The following is a 24688-nucleotide window of genomic DNA, read 5'->3' on the forward strand; positions in this document are numbered from 1 at the left end:
TGAGCAATTTGTAATCCATCAATTAGCTGCTGGTTGTCTTATTTATGTCCTACATTTGATTGAATTTATACAGATTGTGATATTTTATTTATTTCCACTCTTTCTCTTTGTTATTACTTGATTTTACTTTGGCTCTAAAATCTCCTCTATGTAGGTCTTCTTAAAATGTATTATGGTTGATGGACTTCAGAATGCAAGAGGCAGAGAGTGAAAGAGATTAAGCCCAAGCTTTGAAGTCAGAAGAACTAGGTCTGAATCTCAGCTCTACCATGTATTTCCAGTGTGGTCCTGGGCAGGTCACTTAATTTATCAGAGCCTAATTTCTTTACGTTAAATATTGGAACAATGACGGCCATCTTCCACAACTGTTGGGAGGATTCCAGGTAATACGTATAGAGCACCGTAGTGGTTCTCACGTGGAGGCTGGTAGTATCAATCCAGCCCTCTTTGGCACACATTGTTACTATTACCAGGAAAGATGATCTGGCCCGAAAGATGGGTCCAATAACTCAAAGTGTACTCCTGCCTGGATTCTGATTCTGGTTGTTTATGGGGTAACCAACCATCTCAATTTGCCTGGGTCTGAGGTGGGAGGGTGGTTCACAGGACACCAGACTTCCAGTGCTAAAACTGGGACAGTCCTGGGCAAACTTGGATGAGTTGGTCATCCCAGATCTTTTGTTTATGTATTATTGAGGATAAAATGTGAATTCTTTGCAAAGACAATGTGTGTGTGTGTGTGACATGAACCTAAGCCTAGAGGTTTTATAAAACAAAGAACCACTCATACTGAGCGTCATGAGAATTAGGTCTCACTGCATATTGTATATGGCAGGGAAAAAATTCTTGCACTTTGAGAAAAGAGTCTCAATCTAGTTGCCTAACCTGAAAATAAAACCAACCAGGAACAAGGCCAAGCAAGTTCCCCCTATATCCTGGACTTCAAAGCCAGAGTTATACAATCTCTTTGATTAGATGAATTTTTTTTAACCGTTCTATGTCTTGTCCTAATTATTATCAATAGTCTATGCTTCTTTGTTTTCTTGGCTCAGAGTCTTATTAGCATGTAAATATAATTTCCCTCCCAAACAACTTTGCTGCCTCATTAGCAAGTTCAGCGATGTCGAATACAGCTGGTATAAAGATAACGAAGTTAGATTGCTTGGTTAGTCCCTTGAGCAGTACTGGGAACATTTTAATTTAATATTTGTATCCATGTTTGTAGGAAAAAAAGAAATAATTTGGTGAATAGATTTGATCCTATTTTTACCTCTGATACAATCTTTTTTTGTTTGTTTTTTGTTAATCCTCATCCAAAGATATTTCCCAGTGATTTTTAGAGAGATGGAAGAGAGGGGGAAGGAGAGGAGAGAGAGAAAAACACCATGTGGGAGAAACACATTGATTAGTTGCCTCCTGCATGAGCCCCAGTGAAGGCTGGGGATCGAACCTGCAACCCTGGTACACTCTCTTGACTGGGAGTAGAAACTGCAACCCTTCAGTGTGTGGGCCAATGCTCTAAGCATTGAGCACACTGGTCAGGGCACATATTTACCGTAATTAAAAAGAAACTAGCTCTAGAATGTATTCCAAGATCCAGCGAGGATACATATACATATACATTTAACAGTCCCTAAAGCTTTCAGGTTTCGGATTGGCTCTATACCAGTGGTTCTCAACATGGCTACACTTTAGAATAACTGCGGATGAGGGTAGAGGTTGGGATGTTGGGGTGGGGGAGAGATATTTAAGAAATATAGAAGTTTCCTGACTTACGATGGTTTGACTTAGGATTTTTTTTTACTTTAAAATGGTGCAGAATTTCTACATATTCAGTAGAAACTGTACTTCAATTTTGAATTTTGATCTTTCCCCAGGCTAGTGATATATGGAAAAACAATGAAAAGCAAGTACTTAAGGACTGTAATGTAGAGTAGTTAGAATACAGAAAGCTAAGTTTGGGGCAAAGTTATCAAGGTTGTGACACACACACACACACACACACACACACACACACACACACACATCCCAGGTGCTAGATAATAGAGGGGACAGAGAAATATGGCACCATTCCTACTTGCTGGGAGCTAACTCTGTTCTTGGAAAGCTTATCCTCTCTAATAAACCGGTAGTATACAAATTAACCATCATTCCGCTACATAAGCCACGCCCACCAGCCAATCAGGACGAGTATGCAAATTAACCCAAACCAAGATGGCTACAGCCACAGAGAGCAAGGTTTCCTAGCTAACAGAGGAAGCCAAGCTTTCCATAGCCGTTGCAGGCCTAAGCCTCCACTCAAGCTACAAAGTTTCAATTATAGAAGGTAAACAAATTCAAACAAATGGCGGCAGAATGGAGCTTGAGAGAGCAGGCCAGGGTTGCCGGCGGCAACAGGGGAAGCAAAGCTTTCCACACACCCTGGCCGGGCTCACCCGCTTAAGGCTACAAAGTTTCAATTGTAGAAGGTGAATTAACTGCCACAGAAATGGCTGCCGCCCCGCCCTGGAGGGAGCAGCAGGCTTGGCTCCACTCCAGGCTACAAAGTTTCAATTGTAGAAGGAAAATAAATCCCAGATACCAGGGCCTCTGCTTGGTTTGCCAGGGGGCTTGGCCAGCCTGCAAACCACCACAGGCCCCTCGCTCAGGCCGCCCCACACCCCAAGGGAACCCCACCTGATCTGGGACACCCTTCAGGGCAAACAGCTGGCCCCCACCCATGCACCAGGCCTCTATCTTATCTAATAAAAGAGTGATATGCAGATTGACCATCACTGCAACACACAATATAGCTGCCCCCATGTGGTCAAAGATCCTGCCCCCATGTGGACACAAGATGGCCACCACAAGATGGCCAGCAGGGGAGGGCAGTTGGGAGGCACCCGGCCTGCAAGGGAGGGCAGTTGAGAGGGACCAGGCTTGCAAGGGAGGGCAGTTGGAGGTGATCAACCCTACAGGAGAGGGCAGTTAGGGGTGACCAGGCCGGCAGAGGAGGGCAGTTGGAGGTGATCAACCCTGCAGGAGAGGGCAGTTAGGGGTGACCAGGCTGGCAGAGGAGGGAAGTTGGGGGCAAACAGGCTGGCAGGGGAGCAGTTAAGCATCAACCAGGCTGGCAGCTGAGTGGTTAGGGGGTGATCAGGCTGGCAGGCAGAAGCGGTTAGGGGCAATCAGGAAGGCAGGCAGGCAAGCAGTTGGGAGCCAGCAGTCTTGGATTGTGAGAGGGATGTCCGACTGCCCGTTTAGGCCCGATCCCACAGGATTAAAAAAGGTAAACAAATTCAAACAAATGGCGGCAGAATGGAGCTTGAGAGAGCAGGCCAGGGTTGGGCTTAAATGGGCAGTCGGACATCCCTCCAGGAGTCCCAGATTGGAGAGGGTACAGGCTGGGCTGAGGGACAACCCCCCGCCGTGCACGAATTTCGTGCACCGGGCTTCTAGTTTTTATATAGAAGAGATAAAGAATAATTTAAAGACAGAATATAGACTGCCTGTTTTTATATTGTTTAGTTTTCTGACTCTATAGGTGATAAGGTCTATTGTAGAGAAGTTAGGATTTAAAGAAAACTGTAGAAAGAAAAATAATGATCACCCTCAAACCCTGAGCGCTTCCTCTTTTGAATTCTAATAGCATCTTCCTTCAGTTTTCCTCTCTGTTCTGGATCCCTTTTCTCAGCCCACACCCGGGGTCAGCTCTCTCCACCTCAGTTCTTCCTCACCACAGTGGAGATGATTGTACTTATCACTTAGGATTGCTGTGTGATTAAATGAGATGATAGAGGTAAAATTCTTAAAATAGCAGTATGTAGTAAACAGCCTTCAATTGTTTTAAAACAAATAAAGAAAAAAACCTTTTGCTAAATCCTGTCCTCCTCTAACTGCTGGCTTAGCCTTTCCCATTCTTTGGTTCCCTGACCTCTGATGACATATTCTCCGCCCCCTCCCCCACCGCTGTGATTAGGATTCTGCGGAGGCTTGCAGAAATTGCTAACCTTACCATCAGCCTCATACTAGGGTGCTTTCCCAGCTCTGCTGAGTCTCCATGGTCACCCCCCCCCTTCTTCTCATATCCATCTGCCTTGCAGAACTGGTCAATCCAAAGCCAGATTTGGTCCTTTTACCTTTAAAAAACCCAGTCTTTGAAAACAGATTCTAAGCTCTGACATCTTCTGTCAAACTTATCCTTGAGCATCTAGTCCTAAGCCTTCCTATGTGTCCATCTCTACAGACCTAACTCATTCCCAGGAAGCACTTTCTTTATTGTGTTTATCATCATCTACTTTGTGTTGACATTGTTGTCACATGTGTGTCCTTCGTGCTGGATAGGTGACAGTGACCCACCATGTTTACCTTTGTGTCTCAAAAGCCTGTTTTATGGATATTTGTTAAGTTGAGTTGAAGTCCTGGGGGTATCACTTAAGGAATTTACTATTTACTACGCTGTATTTTATGTACTAAGGTTTATGTCTCTTCTTTTCTACTATATTTTAGAAAGCCCTTGAGAGTTGAGACTTGGCTTTCTTCAGTGTTCAAAACTGTGCCCTGCATGTGATAGGTACTTTCTAAATATTTCTGAAACAACAATTACCTCTGCAGAGGACTTTATACTTTACAAAGTTGTCCCACCTGGATTAGCTCACCGAGTCTCTCAGTGAGCTCTCAGGGCAGTGCCCAGCTGGCAGGAAAGGAAACAGGCTCAGTGGTGTTACAAGACTAACGAATGGAAGGGCACACACAGGTGGAACAAGGACGGTCTCAAGGCCACATCTTCTGACTTAAGGTGCTCCTGCTTCCTCGTCTATACTCTCCTGCCTGTGAAACTTAAATGTGGCATCATTTCGTGTAAGCAGCTTTTCCTATGAGTGACCAGAATGGAGAACATCTGGCTGGAGGCACAGGAGAGCTTTGTGGAAGAGATGGGCTTGCTTGAGAAGGGCTGGGAAGTCTGCCTTGAAAGGGCATGCAGTATGGCCAACAGAGAAGAGGAATGATGTTTCAGAAGGTATAGTACATGAAGGGAAAGGTCCTGTATTTCAATTACTTTCACTATTCCTCATTTGAGAAAATAGCAGTACTTAGTTTGGGCAGAAAAGCGTTTGTTTTTAAAGGAAACACATGAATTACAACTATACAAATGGAATTTGTCACCAGTGTAACTGGACACAGAGCAATAGGAATGACTATGGTGAGCTCTGTAGGCAACGCAGCAAAACTCTGAGGCTTTTTAGAAGCTTTCAATTTCTTAAATAAGCCTTTTTATGGTTATTTATAATCCAATGAGGGTCAACTAACTTGGGGTGTGTTTTTTTCTTTTTTAAATAACTGCTCACAATAATGCACCAAGGGTCTGTCATTTAGCCTTGGGATATAACATCAAAGTTATTTAGTTCTTGCCTTCTGTGTTTATAGTGTATATTTATGGACAGCTTTATTATGGTACAAATTTGTAGCCAAATGACGTTTTCTGGTATTGTACCAAGAGACAGATTTCTACTGGTTACCCCTGTGATTCTTGTAACAACATTTTATACATTCTTCTGGCTTTCCAACATTGTCCTGTCAGATAACAAAGCTTAAAAGGACATACAGCGACGAAAGCCTTGAGAGGCCACAATTTCCCTACATCTACTTCTGAAACCAACCTTATGTAGCGAGTTACGCTCGGTGAGGCCAATAATTCTAGGTCATTTATTCTTTGATTGCTTTTTTACTATGTTGTTCTACTTGACTAAATAGGTCCTAGGAAACACACCATGGGCACGCGGATTTCCATTTTAAGTTGCTCCAGCTCCACTCTGCATTTTTCTCTGTCTCCCTTTTGAGCTCCACGCGAGAGCTCATTTCACTGTTCAGAGCAACTTCAATTTCAAGTATTTCTTTCTGCACATAACACATCTCCCATTCTTGGCTCTGTGCCTTCCTTCTTGCAGTCTGAAACGATTGCTTAGTATGTAACCAGAATTCTCTTGGACCTTTCTTTTTGGAAGTAGTGTTATCTTTGTTTACTGATCAGCTTTCCCCCAAGGACATGAAAGCTTCGCTAACTGCTTATGCCATTGACCCTTCCTAGCACCCAACTTTAGCCAAGCTTAGTAGCCTATTACTAGTATTGATGGAAAAATGAATTATAACTTACTAGTAAGTGGTAGCAAATAACTTGTTTTGTCCTAGAGAAGACATCTTGCCTCTTTTACCCCTGAGGCTGCTAACAGGGCCACCTGGTGTTTCTTCAGTCTTTTTTTAAAAAAATATATATTTTATTGATTTTTTATAGAGGGGGATAGAGAGTTAGAAACATCTGTCAGCTGCCTCCTGCAAACCCCCTACTGGGGATGTGCCCGAAACCAAGGTACATGACCTTGACGGGAGGTGAACCTGGGACCCTTCAGTCCACAGGCTAACGCTCTATCCACTGAGCCAAACCGGTTAGGGCTGTTTCTTAAGTCTTGATGGAATCCCCAAACTGAGAATCCTTTGCAGACAACAAAAAGGTTCTCCTAGAACTTGCCCCTCTATAGCTGAAGCACTTATTTACATTTCCCACTCTAGCAAATGGATTGCTGATTTATTTTTCAGTGGCAAAATACTAATGTGATAGGCAGCCTATTATAAGGTAGTCATAAACATTGTTGGACTATTTATTTACTATATGTACCTTAATGATACTACTTTTCTCCATCCCTGAGTTCACAATGACATACAAATAATATTTTCAAAAAGTTAAAACATGCCTTTAACATAATTAAATACATTCCACACATTATCATGCCTCTGAGGTTTTGTTCTCATTATCTCGACTGCCTTGTAACCCTTTCTGCCCTTTTCTGTCTTGTCAAATATGATTTATTCCTCAAGGTCAAGTTAAAATGTCACTTTCTCTGTGAAATGCTTTTGAATCCTTCTGGACAGTATCAATTACTTTTGGTTTTCTTGTCTCTGGGACAATTTGTTTATGATTTTAAACAACTTGTTTTCTTTGGGGGTTCCTTTTAGGCCAAAGTGTGCTTCATAGTTTTAGGGTGTGTGTGTGTCCTTTTTCCTTGAGGGCAAATAAGGCATTATTTGGCTCTGAAAATTTTCTTAGTACCCAGCACTGTGCTTTAAATATAGTGTTGGTTGAGCATTTGACTCCCAAAGAATATACAAAATAATGTCTGCAGTAGGTAATAAAAGGAAGTATGGGAGAGGTAATGAATAATTGATGTCCTTAACCGGTGAGAATTTAGAATCGGAGGCAAATTTTGATATACATAGAACCACAGGAAAATATAGAAATGACCTTTCCTTCTGCCGTTACTTACAAAAAGCACCACTAAGGTAAATCTTTGGACACAGCTTGCTCAGTGAGGGCACCAAGTTGGTGACCAGTACAATGGGCAAAACTAATCAGCTCTTGCAGGACAGCTTGGTGGTTTATGAAAAAAAGAAAATAATAGTGGAGGATTAGGTGCACAGTGAAATGGAAAATATACTTAAGCAAACTGCATTGTGTGTGTGTGTGTGTGTGTGTGTGTGTGTACTCAGAAACAATACATTAGAGGAAGAACATTGGCTTTGATGTCAGATAAACTCAAGTTTAGCTTTGGCCTGTCATCTGAGATTCCCCTAGCAAGTTATCAAACGTCTTGAAACCTCACTTACCTCACCTATAAAATGACAATGACTGTGCTAATGCGAGGGCCCTTTCAGCTTGTAAGGGCTCTAAGTCCAGCCTTTAAGAACAAAGGCTCTTTATCACCTGCCCATGTGTCAGTCGCTATTGCTATTTCTGGCATTAATCATGGTTTCAGGGATATTTGAAATGCGGGAATGGCAGGAGGCGGCACGCCCCTGTGGCTGCCCTTGGGTGCCTCTGGAATGTCTACTCAGACCTCTGCTGCTTTGTGGTTAGTCAGTTAGTTGGGAGTTTACAGTCCCACATGGTTTTGGGTGAGAAAGAGAAGAATCTCCCCCAGTTACTCAAACATGTCTCTGGAATTGTTTCTTTTTCAAGGTTACAGTAGTTATAGTTAAAATCCATCATCTTGACTTCAAGACAAAGTTCTTACACCTGGGGTTTGGTATCTACTTTGTGCTATATGATTGCATTTAACTTTTGTGAAAGAAAATGTGTAAGTACTTTAAGTGATGAGCATTTATGCAAGTTGTAAAACTATGAAGAGTATGACCACAACTTGTGCATAGAAAAAGGACTAGGAGAAAACAGTCTAAAATGTTAATGGTGAGTTGTCTCGCTGAGTGATCTTTTTCTTTTTTCTATGTCTACATTTTCTATAATTTCACATATTCTCAAATGAAGAAAACAATTCTCTCTCTCTCTCTCTCTCTCTCTCTCTCTCTCTCTCTATATATATATATATATATATATATATATATCTTTATAAACAGCTGTTTCACTGTTGCTACAGTGGTTAGTAGGGTTGCCTTTTCTATGTATCAGTTCAAGATTCAGTCAATAGACTGGAGTACCTTTTTTGTCACCAAGTAACTATGGATTTATACTTTTTTTTTCCTTTTCACCTAAGTTTCTTCACCAGGAAAACAGAATGGTCTCAACTATCTTGTTGGATTATTGTGAGGTACAAAGGAGATTATGATGATAAACATTCTTGAAAAATCATAGCATGTTATGAAAGAGAAGGTCCCATTGATGCTGAGGTAAACTTAAAGGATTTATGAATCACAGTTTTGCAGGAGGAAAAATCAAAAGTGAAGCAAATAACCAAAGATCTGAGTATTTAAGGGGGGAGGGAGCTTTGAATTGATTGACTTTGGTATCTATAGGTGAATTTTTTCAGTAGTTGCATATTTTCAAAGAGTTTTGAGTTTCTAGCACCACTACATTCTTTCTTACTAAGAAGAAATAAATTCACCACTATTTACTGCAGCGGAGTGGGGTTGAGTGGGAGAATTAAGGAGAGAGCGTTATAATAACAAGAACATTTGTAGCTAAAATTTATTGAGTTCCAGGCACCATTTTAAGCTCTAGTTTAATTCTTATACCTATAACATGGGTACTTTTATTATTCACATTTACAGGCGAGGAAACTGAGTCACAGTGAGGTTTATTATCTCTCCAGGGTCTCCCAGCTAAAAAGTGTTGGTGCTGAGATTTGAACCTAAGCAGTCTGACTCTAGAGCCCACAACATTAACTTTGGAGATGCCTATAGGGTCAAAATTGGTGGTGGTGAGGGAGGGCAGAGAGCATGGCTCATATATATTTATGGAAAACAACCAGGAGTGGAATATTTGCATAAAAATCAAAGTTATCTTCCTAAAGACTGGAAATCAAATTCTAGTTGGATTTCTTTGCTTACGTTTCAAATATCAGGATTACACTGCCACCTAGTGCAGACAGAACATTTTGCAGAGTGTGAAAGCTAGTGAACACATAGAATTTCATAGGATGCAACATAAAACAACATTTATTTAAGGGCTCTTTCATAAAAGAGAAGGAACAATTTCAGAATCAAGGTTCTCTCTCTTTTAACTGATAAAGGGTAACAAAGAATTCAGGAGCACACATATTCTTTGGTTGATAAATGAAAATAGTGCAGAAGAGAATCCTTGGGTTTCTGCAGTTAATTCTGCCAAGTAAATTTCTTTAAAAAAATGTTTTTATTTATTTTAGAGAGAGAGGAAGGGAGAGGAAGAGAGCGATAGAAACATTAATTAGCTTCTTCCTGCACATCCCCAGCCGGGATCCAGTCTGCAACGCTGACATGTGCCCTAATCGGGAATGGAACCGTGACCTCCTGGTTCATAGCTCCACGCTCAACCACTGAGCCTCACAGGACGGGCTCCCAAGTAAATTTCTTAATACACATCCAGTAAGAAAATTAGTACAAGTTTTTTCATGAGTTCAAAAGTTACCAGCAGTTCTTATGAGTTCAACGGATAATTATTTAAAAAATTAAACAAAAAGCAACAGATGAACAAAAAAAACCCAAACAAACTCAGAGATACAGACCAGAGAACGAAGGTTATCAGAAGAGGAGGGTGGGGGGAGTATAAAGAAGATAAAGGGGGCTACATGGTGAAGGAAGAGGACTAGACTTGGGGTGGTGAGCACATAATAGCGCATACAAGTGTCATATTTAAGTTGTACACCTGAAATTTAATGTTATTAACTGATGTAAATAAATATAATAAAAAATTATTCAGCAAATACTTATTAAACACTCACAGTCTGCAAGTCAATATCAGTTGTAACAAAGGAGAGGCAGCTTAACGGAGTTGAAAAGGTGACCATATGAGCAGCATTTCTCACTGGACCGCAGCACCAGCAGCACCGGGGAGCTTGTTGAAAAATGTAAATTCTCAGACCCACTTTAAATCTCCTGAATCAGAAACTCCTGGGCGGAGCCAGTGCTATGTTTTTAACAAGCCATTCAGGTGATTCTGATGAAGCTTTGGGGAGCCCTGTTAGAAAGGAAGGCTGCCTGGCCAGCGTGGCTCAGTGGCTGAGTGTTGACCTTTGAACCATGCCTGGGTTTCGGGCTTGAGCCCCAGTGAGGGGTGTGCAGGAGGCAGCTGATCAATGATCCTCTCTCATCACTGATGTTTCTATTTCTATCTCTCCCTCTCCCTTCCTCTCTGAAATCAATAAAAAAAATATAAAAGAAAGAAAGGCTTTCCACTGTGCAGAGAAACGCAGATGGGCCAGCATGTGAGGTTTATTGGAAGAAACCAAAGAGGCTTAGGACATGCATCAGATGCTACAAATGGAAGAACCACAAAGCAGCAAATATATAGCAAACAGCTCCTAGACGCACATGGGCCATGAAGGGAATTGATTTCTCTCTTCCTTGGGGAAAATGGAAATGCTCATATTTTAGAGAACGCACAAGTAATATGCTGAAAAGCTTGAGGGTGTGTGTGTGTGTGTGTGTGTGTGTGTGTGTGTGGTTTGTGTTAAATAACACATTCTGGTTTTAATGGTCCATGGCGAGAACACATTTATTTGTGAGTGATTTCAGAGAGAAATGGCTATCATCATGGGGCTCTATTTGCTTGCTATGTATGATTAGGCTACAATTACAAGGATAGAACCAAAGTAAGCAGATTAAAAATAGAGCTTTGATTGTGGTAAAATTTCTTTACTGTAAAACTGAACCCAATGCAAAACTGTGGGAGTCCTAGTTTTAGCAACTCCCTGATTGTTAATCAGCTTCTCAGCCGGAGATTTCCATGATAAATTTCAGGCTCTAGCTGTGGCTGATTTGCAGCATCCTCACACAACTGCTGTGTTCCACCAGGCATTTTGGGCCTTTTATTTTTAAAACCAAGCTAGACAGAAGAAAGCTTAAAACTAGGCACTCTTAGGAAGCTAGTTTTTAGTGCCTGTTTGTTTTAATCTATAAAGTAAGACAAAATAGTACTCATGCATCTTTAATTAATGTTACTAGTTTTTGGTGACTTCACTTCAAGAGAATACGTGCAAAATAATATAGTCATATTAAAGCTAAGGAACTGGCCTTACTATTCTATGAATTTTATGAGGCATTTCAACTGTTGTGCATTGCAAATAAAGAACTTCAGTGGAGAGGGTCCATTTGGAAAACGCCTTTTTTTCCTGTGGATCAAGGGCTGGCTTATCTTGTATGATTTTAGGATGTCAGGGAGGACCCTGCTGCACAATTCCTCCTCTGAAGGCCTACCAGTAGAGGTTCAGTTCTTTGGGTTAATAAACCGCTCCATTTAAATAGGCCCTGGTCGACTTATAAGAATGAGCGAGGCTATGACCACTTGTGACTTGGCCAAAATGGCTGCCCTAGGGAACTGGAATTCTGACAGATGGAAGGAGAATGACAGGGCCTTGTAGAAAACTCCAAATGATGTGAGGAACTGGATGTCCCTATGCTGGGAGGGCCCCAACAGTAAGGTGACCAGATTTTAACATTGGTAAAGCGGGACACCATTGACCGGGGGCGGGGGGGGGGGGAGTTCTTGATTAAAAATTCGGTCTATATGGAGCAACAAAAATTTTCATAGAACGCAAAAATAGTATTGTAATATATTTTTTAAAATTTCAACATAAGTACAATTTACAAATATAATAAAAAATTATGTATAGTATTATTTTATTCTTTGGCATATTTCTCATTTGAGTGAATTTTTTTTAGTAGATTGCTGTCGTTGTTTAAAAGGTCATGAATTTGCCGTAACGTAAGTCGTAAGTGTCACTTTCAAGGCCGGCGCTAGACTTTTTGCCGCCACTATAAAATATAAATAATATGAGTACTGTCTGCTAAATTCAAGAAAATTTATGAAATAAATAAATAAATTACTTACCTAAATTATCTGAATAGCTGATTTGTAATGACATCACTTGTTTAACTAGCTGACTAGCACGCAGTACGATGTGTATCGTCTGAGAGACAGCTACAAAATGTTTTCGTCGTTGCCAATCCCCAAAAATGCATTAAGTCCAAACAATGGTGGTTGAATTCTAACAACTGATCAACAATGCGAACTTTGATAAGCAGTTCTCGATGATCAGTTCTCAACAATTATTTGTTATTATTAAAGTTTAACATTATAAAATTAACAAAAATAATATAAAACTCATATCCTGGCTAAATAGCCACATGGCCGCCGAAAACCGTATATTCCCTTCCCGCTGTTCCCTAGCTTGTCGTGCATTCTTTCCAAAAACTCTTTCCAAAAATCGGGACTTTTTTAAAATGCCGCGGGACGCGGGACAAATTGTTAAAAATCGGGACTGTCCCGCCAAAAGCGGGACGTCTGATCACCTTACCCAACAGGTAGTTCACGACTAGTAAAGGAATGCCGAACAAGTGGCACAGATAGTCAAGGTTGCCTGGTTCCCAGCTGATCAGGGCAAACTCTCCATTGAGCTGAGGGAGGTAGAGGAAAAAATAAAATTTATAAAAATAAAAAAATAAGAAACAATGCTATTTATTTTTCAATTAATTTAAAAATAAAAAAATGTTCAAGGAAGCAAAACTACCTTATGCTAGATACCACAATTTATTAAGATAACTGGATCTTCTGAACCTAAATGTCCCTGTTATAGGACAGGACTGCCATATCCCCTAAGATGGAGCCAGAAGCAGACTATCCTGAGTGGGTGGGGTGGGGTCTCCCCCCGTCTCTCTTGGAGCTTGGTTCTGGACAGAAAGTGTGTATGTGACAAAATCTCTCTCTACAGATCTGTGCTCCCTGTAACCTGCTCTCAACTTCTTTATAGAGGGTAATGTACTGCTTATTTCCAAAGTTATTCTGCTCGGCTCTGGTAATTACTGAGTTTAAGAAGAAATAAGAACTAGGGGCCTGATGTTACATTTATCAAGCACAAAGAAGAGGGATATAATGTGTATTGAGTAATAAGCTGTGCAACTTTGGACAAGTCACAAGTTACTTCATTTTCAGTGCCTGGTTTTCTCGTCGATAGATTTAAAAACGTTTTAGTTTTACCTTACAGGGTGAGAATTAAAGTCATTAAGCTTCAGACATTTTCCACAGAGGGGCCCTAGTGAAGTGTTAGCTATAATGATGGTAATATGAGGAATCCGAGGCAAGCATTAGATTCTCTGAGTTGCTATCTTGCTTAATTCTCAAAATGATTGTTTTAGGAACTACTGTTTTTCAATGAAGGCAATGGGTGTGACAGGCAGATTAACTAACTTGCCCAAGGATATGTAACTAGTAAACTTCAGAACAAACGGGGATTCAAACCTAGGTTGGATGGGCGCCAAGGCTCCCAAGAGTTCCCACCTCTTCCTGTGAGCTCTCCATACCCCAGTCCTCTAAAAGGTTCACTGTGTTCCTATAGCAGTTCTAAAAGCTTCCACTGTGTTCCTATAGCAGTTTGCCTGGGTTTTTCTAGTGAATTTCTCCACATCCTGAAATGTGTTTTTTTTTTTTTTTCTTTTCAGCAAATTTTCCCTTGCTAATCCCTCCTTCAGTGTAACCTTGTTAGCTTTGGGGCCACACCCCCCCACTTTTCCCCACCCCTTCCTTCTCCTTTGGTTTAAAGTGTCACCAGATGGCTCTGGTTCACTCTTTTGCTTGTAGCCCTGACAGGGGCAGGAGGAACCAAGGCTGGATCCAGAACTCCTCAGTCCTGGGTGACAGTGAAGGGGTCTTTGGGGAGTACTGACTCCCCAACAATCCCTGCTTCATTGGGACGGTTGGCAACAACAAAAAACCAATTGGGAAAATGAAGACCTTCTGGTAAGACCTCGACCTGGAAAGAGTGGTGGGGAGATGGCCAGGGGTGACAAGATGAGGGGAGGTGAGGGGAGGCTAGGGGAGAGATGAGAGAGATAGGAACAGAGACAGAAATAGAGAGAGACAGATGAGAAAGTGAGACAAAAAAATAGCAAGCATGGGAGACAGAAGAGAGGGACAGAGAAAGAGGGAAAGACAGCCACCAAAATGGAGAGGCAGAAAAACTAAGATGAAAGAAAACAGAGACAAGGAAATATATAAACAGGGAGATAGGTAGAAATGGAGACAGTGAGGTAGAAAAAAACAACGACTTAGTGATTGTTTTAGAATAGGAGCTGAAAATATGAGAATTCATTAAATTTCTCAATAAGACTCCAAAGTAAAAAAAAAAAAAACACCAAAAAACTATACTGAGATTTGATCACCTACATTAATTAGGTTTTTACCATGCTTAAAAATACTAAAGTAGTCTCCAGCTGGAGGGACTTCTATATGAGTCATTTTCTTTTCTCCTTTTCAGGAAAATTTCAGTTTTCTTCTTTGTATGCGGTTTCCTGGAACCCTGTGCATCTGCGACTGCCCTCAAGCGTCGCCCAAGTAAGGGCCACAGTTTCTAGATTTTGAAATATCACTTGTTACGGGAGGGATCAGGCAGGGCGGTGGCTCAGTGAGGACCGAGTGAGGCACCCATGGTCCCTCATACCCTCTCTCCAATTCTGCTTTGGCCCTGGTCGACTTATAAGAATGGATACTCTATGGTTTTCTGTGGTAAATGCTGGGTATAAAGCAGAAGTCATGGCTGTGATCAAAGCTGGCAGGAAAGCCAGTTTGTTCAGATGGCTAGGTGGATGACTGGCTGGCTAAATGGCTGGCTGGATGGATAGATGTATAGAAGCCATTAAACTGGGGTCACAGGGGGATTTGTTTGATATACTGGGATGTCTGGGCCAAAGCTTTGCAGCTGTAAGATGCTTTTTCTGAAGTGTAGGACGTTTCTATCATCAGGCGAGTCTCCGCAGGGCACAAGGGTTGTATAGTTACAATAGGTGGCAAAAACACACCTTCGGCGCAACCTTCCACCTGTGTAAGGAGCACCCAGTTTCATTCTAGGAATCCCCATCAAATTTTGTATTTAATCCTTTTCATTTTCTTCTTACTACTCTTCCTCATTTTAGGATACTAGCAACAGTCTAGTTGGGACCCTTATTTGATCTCTTAGAATGAGCTTCTGAAATTAAATGTGTTCTTTATATTTTATTTAGGATTAGTGAACCAGAGACTCCACCAAATCCCTCCTCTATTTGACAAAGATTCCTAAGATCTCCCCTATCCAGAACTCTCACTGAACTGGCTCAAGGCTGGCTCTGGATTCTCTTGGGAATTCTAAAATTTGTGGTATTTAAGGAATATTTTCTAGCCCAAACCACCAAAAGTTTTCCAAACAGGCCTCCGACACTGTGCCATTCAGAACGTTGTGCAGCTCCAGTTCCAAAAGGAACAAATTCCTAACTTTCCCCAAAAGAACCTTTTCCCAGCACAAATTATTAAAGCAACTTTGTGCCTTGGTTCCCTTCCAGGATGAATCGAAATGAATGAGTTATAATCACAGTCATAGCGTTAAAGCCAAATACACTTACAAGCAAACTGCTTGGTATAATATAGTGTTTTAAATAATTGCTCAGATCTTATTATTATTGACACATTCCCCACGATCTCAGTAAGAGGTGAGGTAAGATGACATGTGATCTCTTTTGCAGGGTTTCCTATCAATTCAGTTCCTAATGGTGAAAATGAGCTCTGTCCAAAAGTCAGAATTGGCCAAGATGATTTACCAGGTGAGTAGCAATGTATCATATTGAAAATGCATGCCTTCTGTAAACTTATCTAAAATATTATTTTATTTGGGTAGGCTGTGGAAAGGAACAAAACCAATCTCAATGTGGACTTTTAATTTTTTGTTCCCTTTTTATAGGGTTTGACTTGATTTCTCAGTTCCAGGTAGATAAAGCAGCATCTAGAAGAGCTATACAAAGGATAGTGGGATCAACTGCATTACAAGTGGCTTACAAATTGGGAAATAATGTAGACTTCAGGATTCCAACCAGGTAATATAAAAAAAAAATAATCTAATCATCTGCCTCAAATGCAATTTTTTAAAAAAATACATTTTTATTGATTTCAGAGAGGAAGGGAGAGGGAGAGAGAGAGATAGAAACATCAACAATGAGAGAGAATCATTGATCAGCTGCCTCCTGGAGGCCCCCTATGGGGATCGAGCCTGCAACTCAGGCATGTGCCCTTGACTGGAATTGAACCGGGGACCTTTCAGTCCGCAGGCCGACACTCTATCCACCGAGCCAAACCAGCTAGGGCCCTCAAATTCATTTTTTAAAATAAAAAGCTAGCCAATGTTAGAGAACCTTCTTGCTCAATCTTTCTTGAATTATGATTTTATTTAAATATGAAGGAATTATTTACTTATCTATCTTCAGTGCCTGAATATATGAATGCCTTTCATGTTTTCAGTATGTAATTTCCCATTCCAGGGGTGAGGGTTGGGGGTGGAGGTGGATCACCGAGACTATTTATTATACATTGATTCAGGACAAGTTCTTATTACTCAATGCACTGTTTTTCTATAATTTGTCTGGTTTTGACTGAAAGAAGTCTCTGTGAGAAGTGCCAGAGGTTAAGCATAAATTTAACTAGGAGCCGCTGGGTGGTAAGAGGACTCACAATGGTGCTGTTCAAACGTCCTGGTGCTGAAATGGAAACACACATGCAGTGCTTGGCTCCTGGCAGGAACCAAAGTAAAACTAAGGCCCTGGAGGAGTGGTTCAGTTGGTTAGAGCATAATTCTGATACACCAAAGTTGTGGGTTCAATCCCTGGCCAGGGGACATACAAGAATGAACCAATGAATGCATAAATAAGTAGAACAACAAATCAATGTTTTTCTCTCTCTCTCTGAAAATCAATTTAAAAAAATCAAAACTAAAGCAATGATAACCGGAACAATGGTAGTGATAATAATAATAATAATAAAAAAAATCCCCCACTTCATTTATCTCTTTCTCTGGAACTCTTTTATCCTCTAAATCACTCATTACTGAGATGCTTTTGTGTATGTGTAAGTGTTGAGTCATCCCATTGTTATAAATGAGCTTTCAGTTCAATGTCACCTAGTACCTTATATGTGACTATTATGATTGTGTCTTAGTGCACTGAAAAAAATTAAGATTCCTTTGGTAGATGAACAAGCAATTTAAGGCTTTGATAGAAATTACAGTGTAAAGGTAAATAATGATTAACTAGAACAGCAAAGAATATTATAGAAACTCTAAATGTTTATGTAATGAAAAATTTGGTCAAATTAAGAATATTCTGATATAGTGCCAGATGCAGATAGAAATTTATGTTTTGAACATACTATATTTTATAAAATAATAACAGTGTGCTGTATACATACTTTTGATAAATTTCCCAATTAACATTAAACCTCATCTTCATCACACCCCTGTGGGGAGGACATTATTTTCCATATTTTATGGAGGAGGAAACTGAAGTTAGAGAGTTTAAGGTACTTGCATAAGGTCACAGGGTTGGGAGGTGCTGGGAAGACTGAAACCACAGGTAGAATGGCTCTGGAGGCTGTGCTTCTATCCACGATTTGATACTGACTCTGGAAAACCATTCACATTTGGAAAGATTAAAGGCATAATAACAGCAATTAAGGTTTTTCTCTTATATTTTCTTTTAATGCACAGACATGGTAATTGTCTTCCTAAATAAGTTTTAAAATGTTTATATTTTAATTTCTTTAATAAAATAGTAAAACATGACAAAAACTCCAATTTGCTGACTTAATTTTCTCTTCTAGAATCTAAGGTACAGTCTGGAGTATCACAGGCTTTAAATTCAGAGATTGAAGGGCACATAGATCCCCTACCTCCTGTGCACCATTTTTGTTGTTCCTCTCTAAGTGCCTAGAATTACTCCAAATACTTTTTTTTAAAATATATTTTATTGATTTTTTACAGAGAGGAAGAGAGAGGGATAGAGAGTTAGAAACATCGATGAGAGAGAAACATCGATCAGCTGCCTCCTGCACACCCCCTACTGGGGATGTGCCCGCAACCAAGGTACATGCCCTTGACCAGAATCGAACCTGGGACCCTTGAGTCCACAGGCCGACGCTCTATCCACTGAGCCAAACCGGTTTCGGCTCCAAATACTTTTTAACAGGTCATAGTCAATGTCACATATTCTCTATCTCCATGACTCTCTGTATCCCCACAAATACTAAAAACTCTCGCTTTACTGGCAAGGCTTATTAAGTTGAAAAAAAGAAAGGACATTTAAAAAAAGAAAGGATGAAGAAGGAAGTAGGAGAAAGAAATACAAAGAGAAGGAGGAGAGCCAAAGGCCTAAGATAGATGGAGTCCCAAATAGGTAATAAAGTCCATTCTCGGGCAAGATACTTAAATAAACTTAGCTTCAGTGCCCTCAGACTGAAATTAGAATAATAATAACTATGTCAAGAGCGCCAATGAGGAGCAAATGTAAATCAATGGAGAGGGCTTGAATAGAGCCTGGTACACAGTGGTAGTTGCCATAAGTGGTGGAGAGCACTAGAATGAGAGAGTGTATGCAGGTGGAAATCTTTTCTCCTTAGTGAATGCTTTCTTTTCAAGCTGCCCTCCAAGTCCTAATCATTAAAAACCAGGTGGCAAGACAGGCTGGAATTGCTCTCAGATCATGGAGGGGTTAGACTGCCTTGATGTAAAGGGAATTTCTATGCTGGAGAATATAGACTCTGAGTGAGCAAAATAGAAACTTAGTAGTGGGAAGGTGAATATGGCATTTGGGATGAACGAGATAGAGACACAGATTATTCTTACTTTTCAATTTTTTTGAAAGATCATGAGACAATATTTTGCTGTTTGCATTCTTTATTTTGGGAACTATAGTTTCTCACTCTCAACTCATACTTACAAACATGCCATGTTTGTTTGCCTTAACAAATACAATCCGTACCTTTTCCTTGGGTTAAGGTCATAAACAAATGTTTCAAGGTCTAAGACTTCTTATCTTTTATTCAAACCCTTATGGTTCTCCTTTTAAGATACTCTGTGCAGATTGTAACATGATGAAATAAATGATTTATAGACCCAGTTTCTTTTAAATTGTATGCTGTCAAGTTTACTTATCCATGTGCATAGCGTATTTGCAAGAACAGAACCTGAGGTGTTCAAAAAAAGACAGTGGGACTGACTGTTCTATAAATTAGTGAGGACTTCTAAAATGGTCTTAGATCTATATAAATACATATATATTTCATTAATTTGAAACAGAAAGAAATTTTCTTATCATATTGACATACTATTTTAGCCTAGTTTAAAATATTAATACCATTATAATCTTGATTATGTTTGTATATATAAGCACACACAAATTATATATGTATATATATGTATGTATATATATGTATATAATCTTACTGGACATAAAGAAAGATAGATAAATACCTTTGGTTTAACAATATGTCTATAAATGAATTATTCTTCTAGCAACCTCACCACGACTCCATTTTTAAAAAGTTTTTGGCATTACATAACCAAGTTAGAAGTAAATGGGGACATCATGCCCTATGCTACTTTCAACATAATCTCTTTGCTCACGTAGCAGGAAAGATTGGGTGAAGCACAAATTGGGAGGGATCCCTCACTTAACTTCATGTCTTTGCAAAAGAGTTGCTCAAGCAAGTTACCATGACTTCTAAATTCAAATCAAATACATTTTTTTTTCTGGGACTGATGAAATTCTACATCCTCGCTCAGTACATGTGTAAACACATAAATAGGTAACATAGATTTTTTAAAAGCCTATACGAAGAGTGCTTTAAGGAAAGAAGAGGACAAAGCATTAGGATTTAACTTCCTTCTATAAAAAACTCAGACCTCAAGAGTAACTGTCCTGGACAAAAAACAACAACAACAAATTCTTTAAGCATCTAATTAAATCCAGATTATTAAGTGAAAATAATATTAAATAACCTATTTGTAATTTAAATGGATACTAGTCAAATTTCACCATTGAATAAATCTTTAAAAACATTATTTTGTTAATCCTCACCCGAGGATATTTTCCCATTGATTTTTAAAGAGAGTGAAAGGGTAGGGGAGAGACATAGAAGAGAGACATCAATTGATTGCCTCCTGCAGGGCCTGAGGCTGGGATGGAGCCTGCAACTGAGGTACGAGGTACGTGTCCTTGAGCAGAATTAAACCTGGGACCCTTCAGTCCATGGGCTGATGCTTTATCCACTGAGCCAAACTGGCTAGGGCTGAATAAAACTTTTAAAAGTTATCTTCCAGCTCCAAATTGAGGTCAGTTAAATGAAGTGTAAAGACTTCTATGAAGTTTTATAATTATACAATAGGCAATATATTATGTTGTCATTAATGAGTCTCAGTTTTTCCCCTAGAAGTTATTCTGGAATGTGTATATTCTGAAAAATCTGAAGTTCAAGGGAAATATGACAAACAATCAATATTAAAAAGTATCAAAATAGCCGAAACCGGTTTGGCTCAGTGGATAGAGCGTCGGCCTGCGGACTCAAGGGTCCCAGGTTCGATTCCGGTCAAGGGCATGTACCTTGGTTGCGGGCACATCCCTAATAGGGGGTGTGCAAGAGGCAGCTGATCGATGTTTCTTTCTCATCGATGTTTCTAACTCTCTATCCCTCTCTCTTCCTCTCTGTAAAAAATCAATAAAATATATTTAAAAAAAATATATCAAAATAGATGTGGTAGACATCTCCATTCTGGGGGAATGGTTCTTGTATATATGTTTTTTTCTTTAGCTCCAAATTGAATCTTTTAAAAATATACTTGTTAAAACCTCCTGCACACTTCACAGACATAAAAGATACTTAGTGAGTTGAAAGGTTTGAAATAAGTAGAGCATACATCACCAGTAATCATTTAAGAATGCGTACTGACAAAAAAAATTCACCCAATATTATAAATAAGAGCCAGTCATTTTAGAAAATAATATCTAAAAGAAGTCCTTGGATGATAAAAGAGTATTCAGATGAAAAGTTTCACATTTTTATAAAACTAACAAAGCAATGAAATTTGTTGACATAGTTGACCCATATTATTGAAGGCTTGCAAAACTGTTTGCAATTAAGAGTTATATATTTGTTTATTGCTATTATAAGGATGACAAAGTTTTATAGAGTAAAAGTAAAGGCAGAAAAATCTTAGCAAGTTGAGTAATTTTACGTATTGCTAAACATGCTTAGAACAGAGGAATTTTTTGGTTTAGAAATTACTGGCCCCAACAATATGTTTTAATATAAGTGGCAACAACACCTATGCCAGTACAATAAATTTATGTGTTATGAATTTTAGTTTGCAGCGCATTAAATCAGCATCCACTTAGGTATTTATTTTTGCCTTTCTCTTTTTACTCCTCACAAGAAGGGGGCCATATACCAGGGGTTTGACCTGGAGAGAGGTTATGTGGGACTTTGGGTCTTGGTCCATAACTGTTCTCAGAAATGTCAAATTTTATTATTTAGTTAGAAAAATTAATTTGCATCTAGTTTTCCTAGCATTTCTTCCTTACTTAGGAACATTTTTATACTTAGGAGGAGGAAGGTAGAAGGACAAAACCTTCAAGCCCTTGAAGGTGAAGTTTACATTTAATATGTCTTGATTTTCTTAAAATGTTGGTCCTCAGGTTCTAGCAATTTGGTTCAACAGAAGATGATCCAGGTAGTCGTTGCAGCTACAGATCACAGTTCCCACACAGACTGGAGATGCCTTAGGGCCACTGACAGTCTTAGGCTGCCATTTAAAGGAATGGCAGTGATACAGAGTAGCAATGATACAGAGTCAGTTGTCGGATGGAGGAACACCTAGGTTGGAGCAGAGAATTAAGAACTGGTCACCTTTCCCTTGTCACACATCTAGTGACAAACAACAGCTGCTAATTTAACATCACACTTCGAAGCTCCCTGAAAATGAAAAACAGGCTCAGTGTGAAAGAATTACTCAAGTCTGAACAATTATCGATTCTCAAAATGCTTATATGGGTGGAGGATATAATCATGGAGGGAAATCCCCAAGCAATTATGGAAATAGCAAATAATCCTAACATGTTATATTAAAATATAAAAAATTAAAAGCTGCTTTAATTAAGTGGTCTCATAAACTAGCAGAGCTGATTTGGATTCCAAATGATCTCTTCTTTCATACGCAGGAGAAATGGTGCCAAGAACTTTGTAAGGATGTGTTTCTTGGCTGAGATGAAATTGCTGAACAGTAGCTCTTGAGGCAGCATAAATCGTAATATTGTTGGGACTGTGTGGCGTTGGGAACTCTCTTTAGCTTTGAGGGAGGGTTTTTTTTAATGTGTATTTTAGGATGGAGCATAAATGTACATGAATAATTGAACTTCTGTGAAGGCCTTTATGGACAGTCATGAAAGAACAAATAGCGCATCGTTCTTCACACTGTAGCTTTTCTGTAGAGCTAGAATCTAAAATAGCATAAGAGAGGATGGTAATATGCATGGGCACAGAAAACGAGATTTATGTTTACTGTTTTAAAATTTACTCAGGCATTTATATCCCGGTGGACTGCCTGAAGAATACTCCTTTTTAACTACTTTTCGGATGACTGGAAGCACACTTGAAAAGCACTGGAGCATTTGGCAGATTCAGGACTCCTCAGGGAAGGAGCAAGTTGGCGTGAAGATTAATGGCCAAACAAAATCTGTTGCATTTTCATACAAGGGACTGGATGGAAGTCTCCAGTCTGCAGCCTTTTCAAATTTGCCCTCCTTGTTTGACTCCCAGTGGCATAAGGTTATGATTGGTGTGGAAAGGAGCAGTGCTACTCTTTTTGTTGACTGCAACAGGATTGAATCCTTGCCTATAAAGCCAAGAGGCCAAATCAATGTCGATGGCTTTGCTGTGCTGGGAAAACTTGTAGATAATCCTCAAGTTTCTGTTCCGGTAAGTACAAAATCATACACTATGGTAGATTAAATCAAAGCCAGATTGCTAAAGATGAATACCTCAGAGATCTTTAGTAATCATCTGTATGTCTTAAACAATGAACAGTTATTCATCTTTTTTTATTCACTCAAGCACTTATTAGAAAAGCCCTCAGTACTATTTTGAGTCTAGCATGTACCAAATAGAAAGAGGATTCAGAGGAATTTAAGTAGATGGCTCCTTAGGCTTAGGAGCTTAAAGTCTACTTGGAAGTTGCTACATGTCTACCTGGAGTACCCAGAATCCTTTGGAGGGGACTTAAAACCAATACTCATGTGGTACATATTATGTATAAATAATTAATGTGAAGATTCAAAGTAAGGTTAAGATGAATAAAGGATTCAGTTAGTCAAGAATTCCATGCTTCTTGAAAGCAATGAACCTTGAAATGGAAAGATTTGAATTGGCGAAAGAAGAGGAGAAAGTGCATTCTAGCTTAGGGAAGAGCATTAAAGGAAAAAGAAGCAGAGAATAAGTAGACCACATTCAAAGATCTGAAGTGTGGTTGGTTTGAATGAAATGCATTTGAGAAAATGTGTGTGTGTGTGTGTGTGTGCGTGTGTGTGTGTGTGTGTGTGTGTGTGTGGTGTGGGGGGGTAGGGGTGAGGGATACTAACTGCAGAATGTAGAAGATGTGGTTAGGAAGCCATATGGTGTCTTCTAAGTAAGAATGAAAATTGTATAGAGGACAAAATAATTGTTTATTCAGAAGTAGGGCTTGCATGGAGTATTATAAAAATAAAGAATTTTAGAGCTCTGTTCATAATTTTATCATAGAGATCCATGGATATAAAGGTAAGGAATAATATAATGACACATAATTGTGCCAACAAGTACCATATAATTCTGTCATTTTGAATTGTTAAATTCTCACTGAATAATTATTTAAAAAGATATTTTATAGCATGACAGGAATTTAAAATATATATATATTAGAGGACAAGTGCTCTTTGGGGGAAACTAAAGAATTTACGGATCAATAAAGAAATTATTGATGCCAATCTCTCTCTCTCTCTCTCTCTCTCTCTCTCTCTGAGCTATTAAATTCTAGTTACCTAACTCATGTCATGGAATGTAGCAGCAGCAGTACAATGATTTTGAATTGTTTCTCTGCCCTTCTCCAAAGGGGGCGGGGGGAAGGTTATCAGACATCTCAGTAATGGAATAGTTCAAATAACTTATTTCCAAGGGAAGAATTGTGATTTGTGTGAAAGGTAGTGTGAAATTTCTATATTCTGTGATGGACAGGAAACAATTTGAAACTGCCACATTGCTGCTCTGGCTTGTAGACACTTGAGAAAGTATTTCTTCAATGAATGAGTTATCACATCTCAAGTGTGCTGGGTCAGAAAGCCCATGGGACCACTGTTGTGCCATTTTGAATTTTAGGCAGTCTAATCTTTGCAATGGCACTGGAGTGGTTTT

General features: G+C 39.5%; 1 protein-coding gene across 2 annotated transcripts in view; it reads left to right on the top strand.

Annotated features, from left to right (window-relative positions):
* The window catches only part of COL9A1 (collagen type IX alpha 1 chain), a 135548-nt gene that overhangs the window by 30878 nt on the left and 79982 nt on the right, over positions 1 to 24688 (top strand). For both annotated transcript variants that reach the window (XM_079779815.1, XM_079779816.1), the window contains exons 2-6: positions 14039 to 14197; positions 14715 to 14791; positions 15952 to 16029; positions 16167 to 16299; positions 22825 to 23221. In XM_079779815.1, the coding sequence (XP_079635941.1) occupies positions 14184 to 14197; positions 14715 to 14791; positions 15952 to 16029; positions 16167 to 16299; positions 22825 to 23221 (699 nt within the window). In that variant the 5' untranslated portion in view covers positions 14039 to 14183. The remainder of the gene's footprint in view (positions 1 to 14038; positions 14198 to 14714; positions 14792 to 15951; positions 16030 to 16166; positions 16300 to 22824; positions 23222 to 24688) is intronic.

Source organism: Cnephaeus nilssonii (assembly GCF_951640355.1).
Source record: "Cnephaeus nilssonii genome assembly, chromosome: 9".
Classification (NCBI taxonomy): Eukaryota; Metazoa; Chordata; class Mammalia; order Chiroptera; family Vespertilionidae; genus Cnephaeus; species Cnephaeus nilssonii.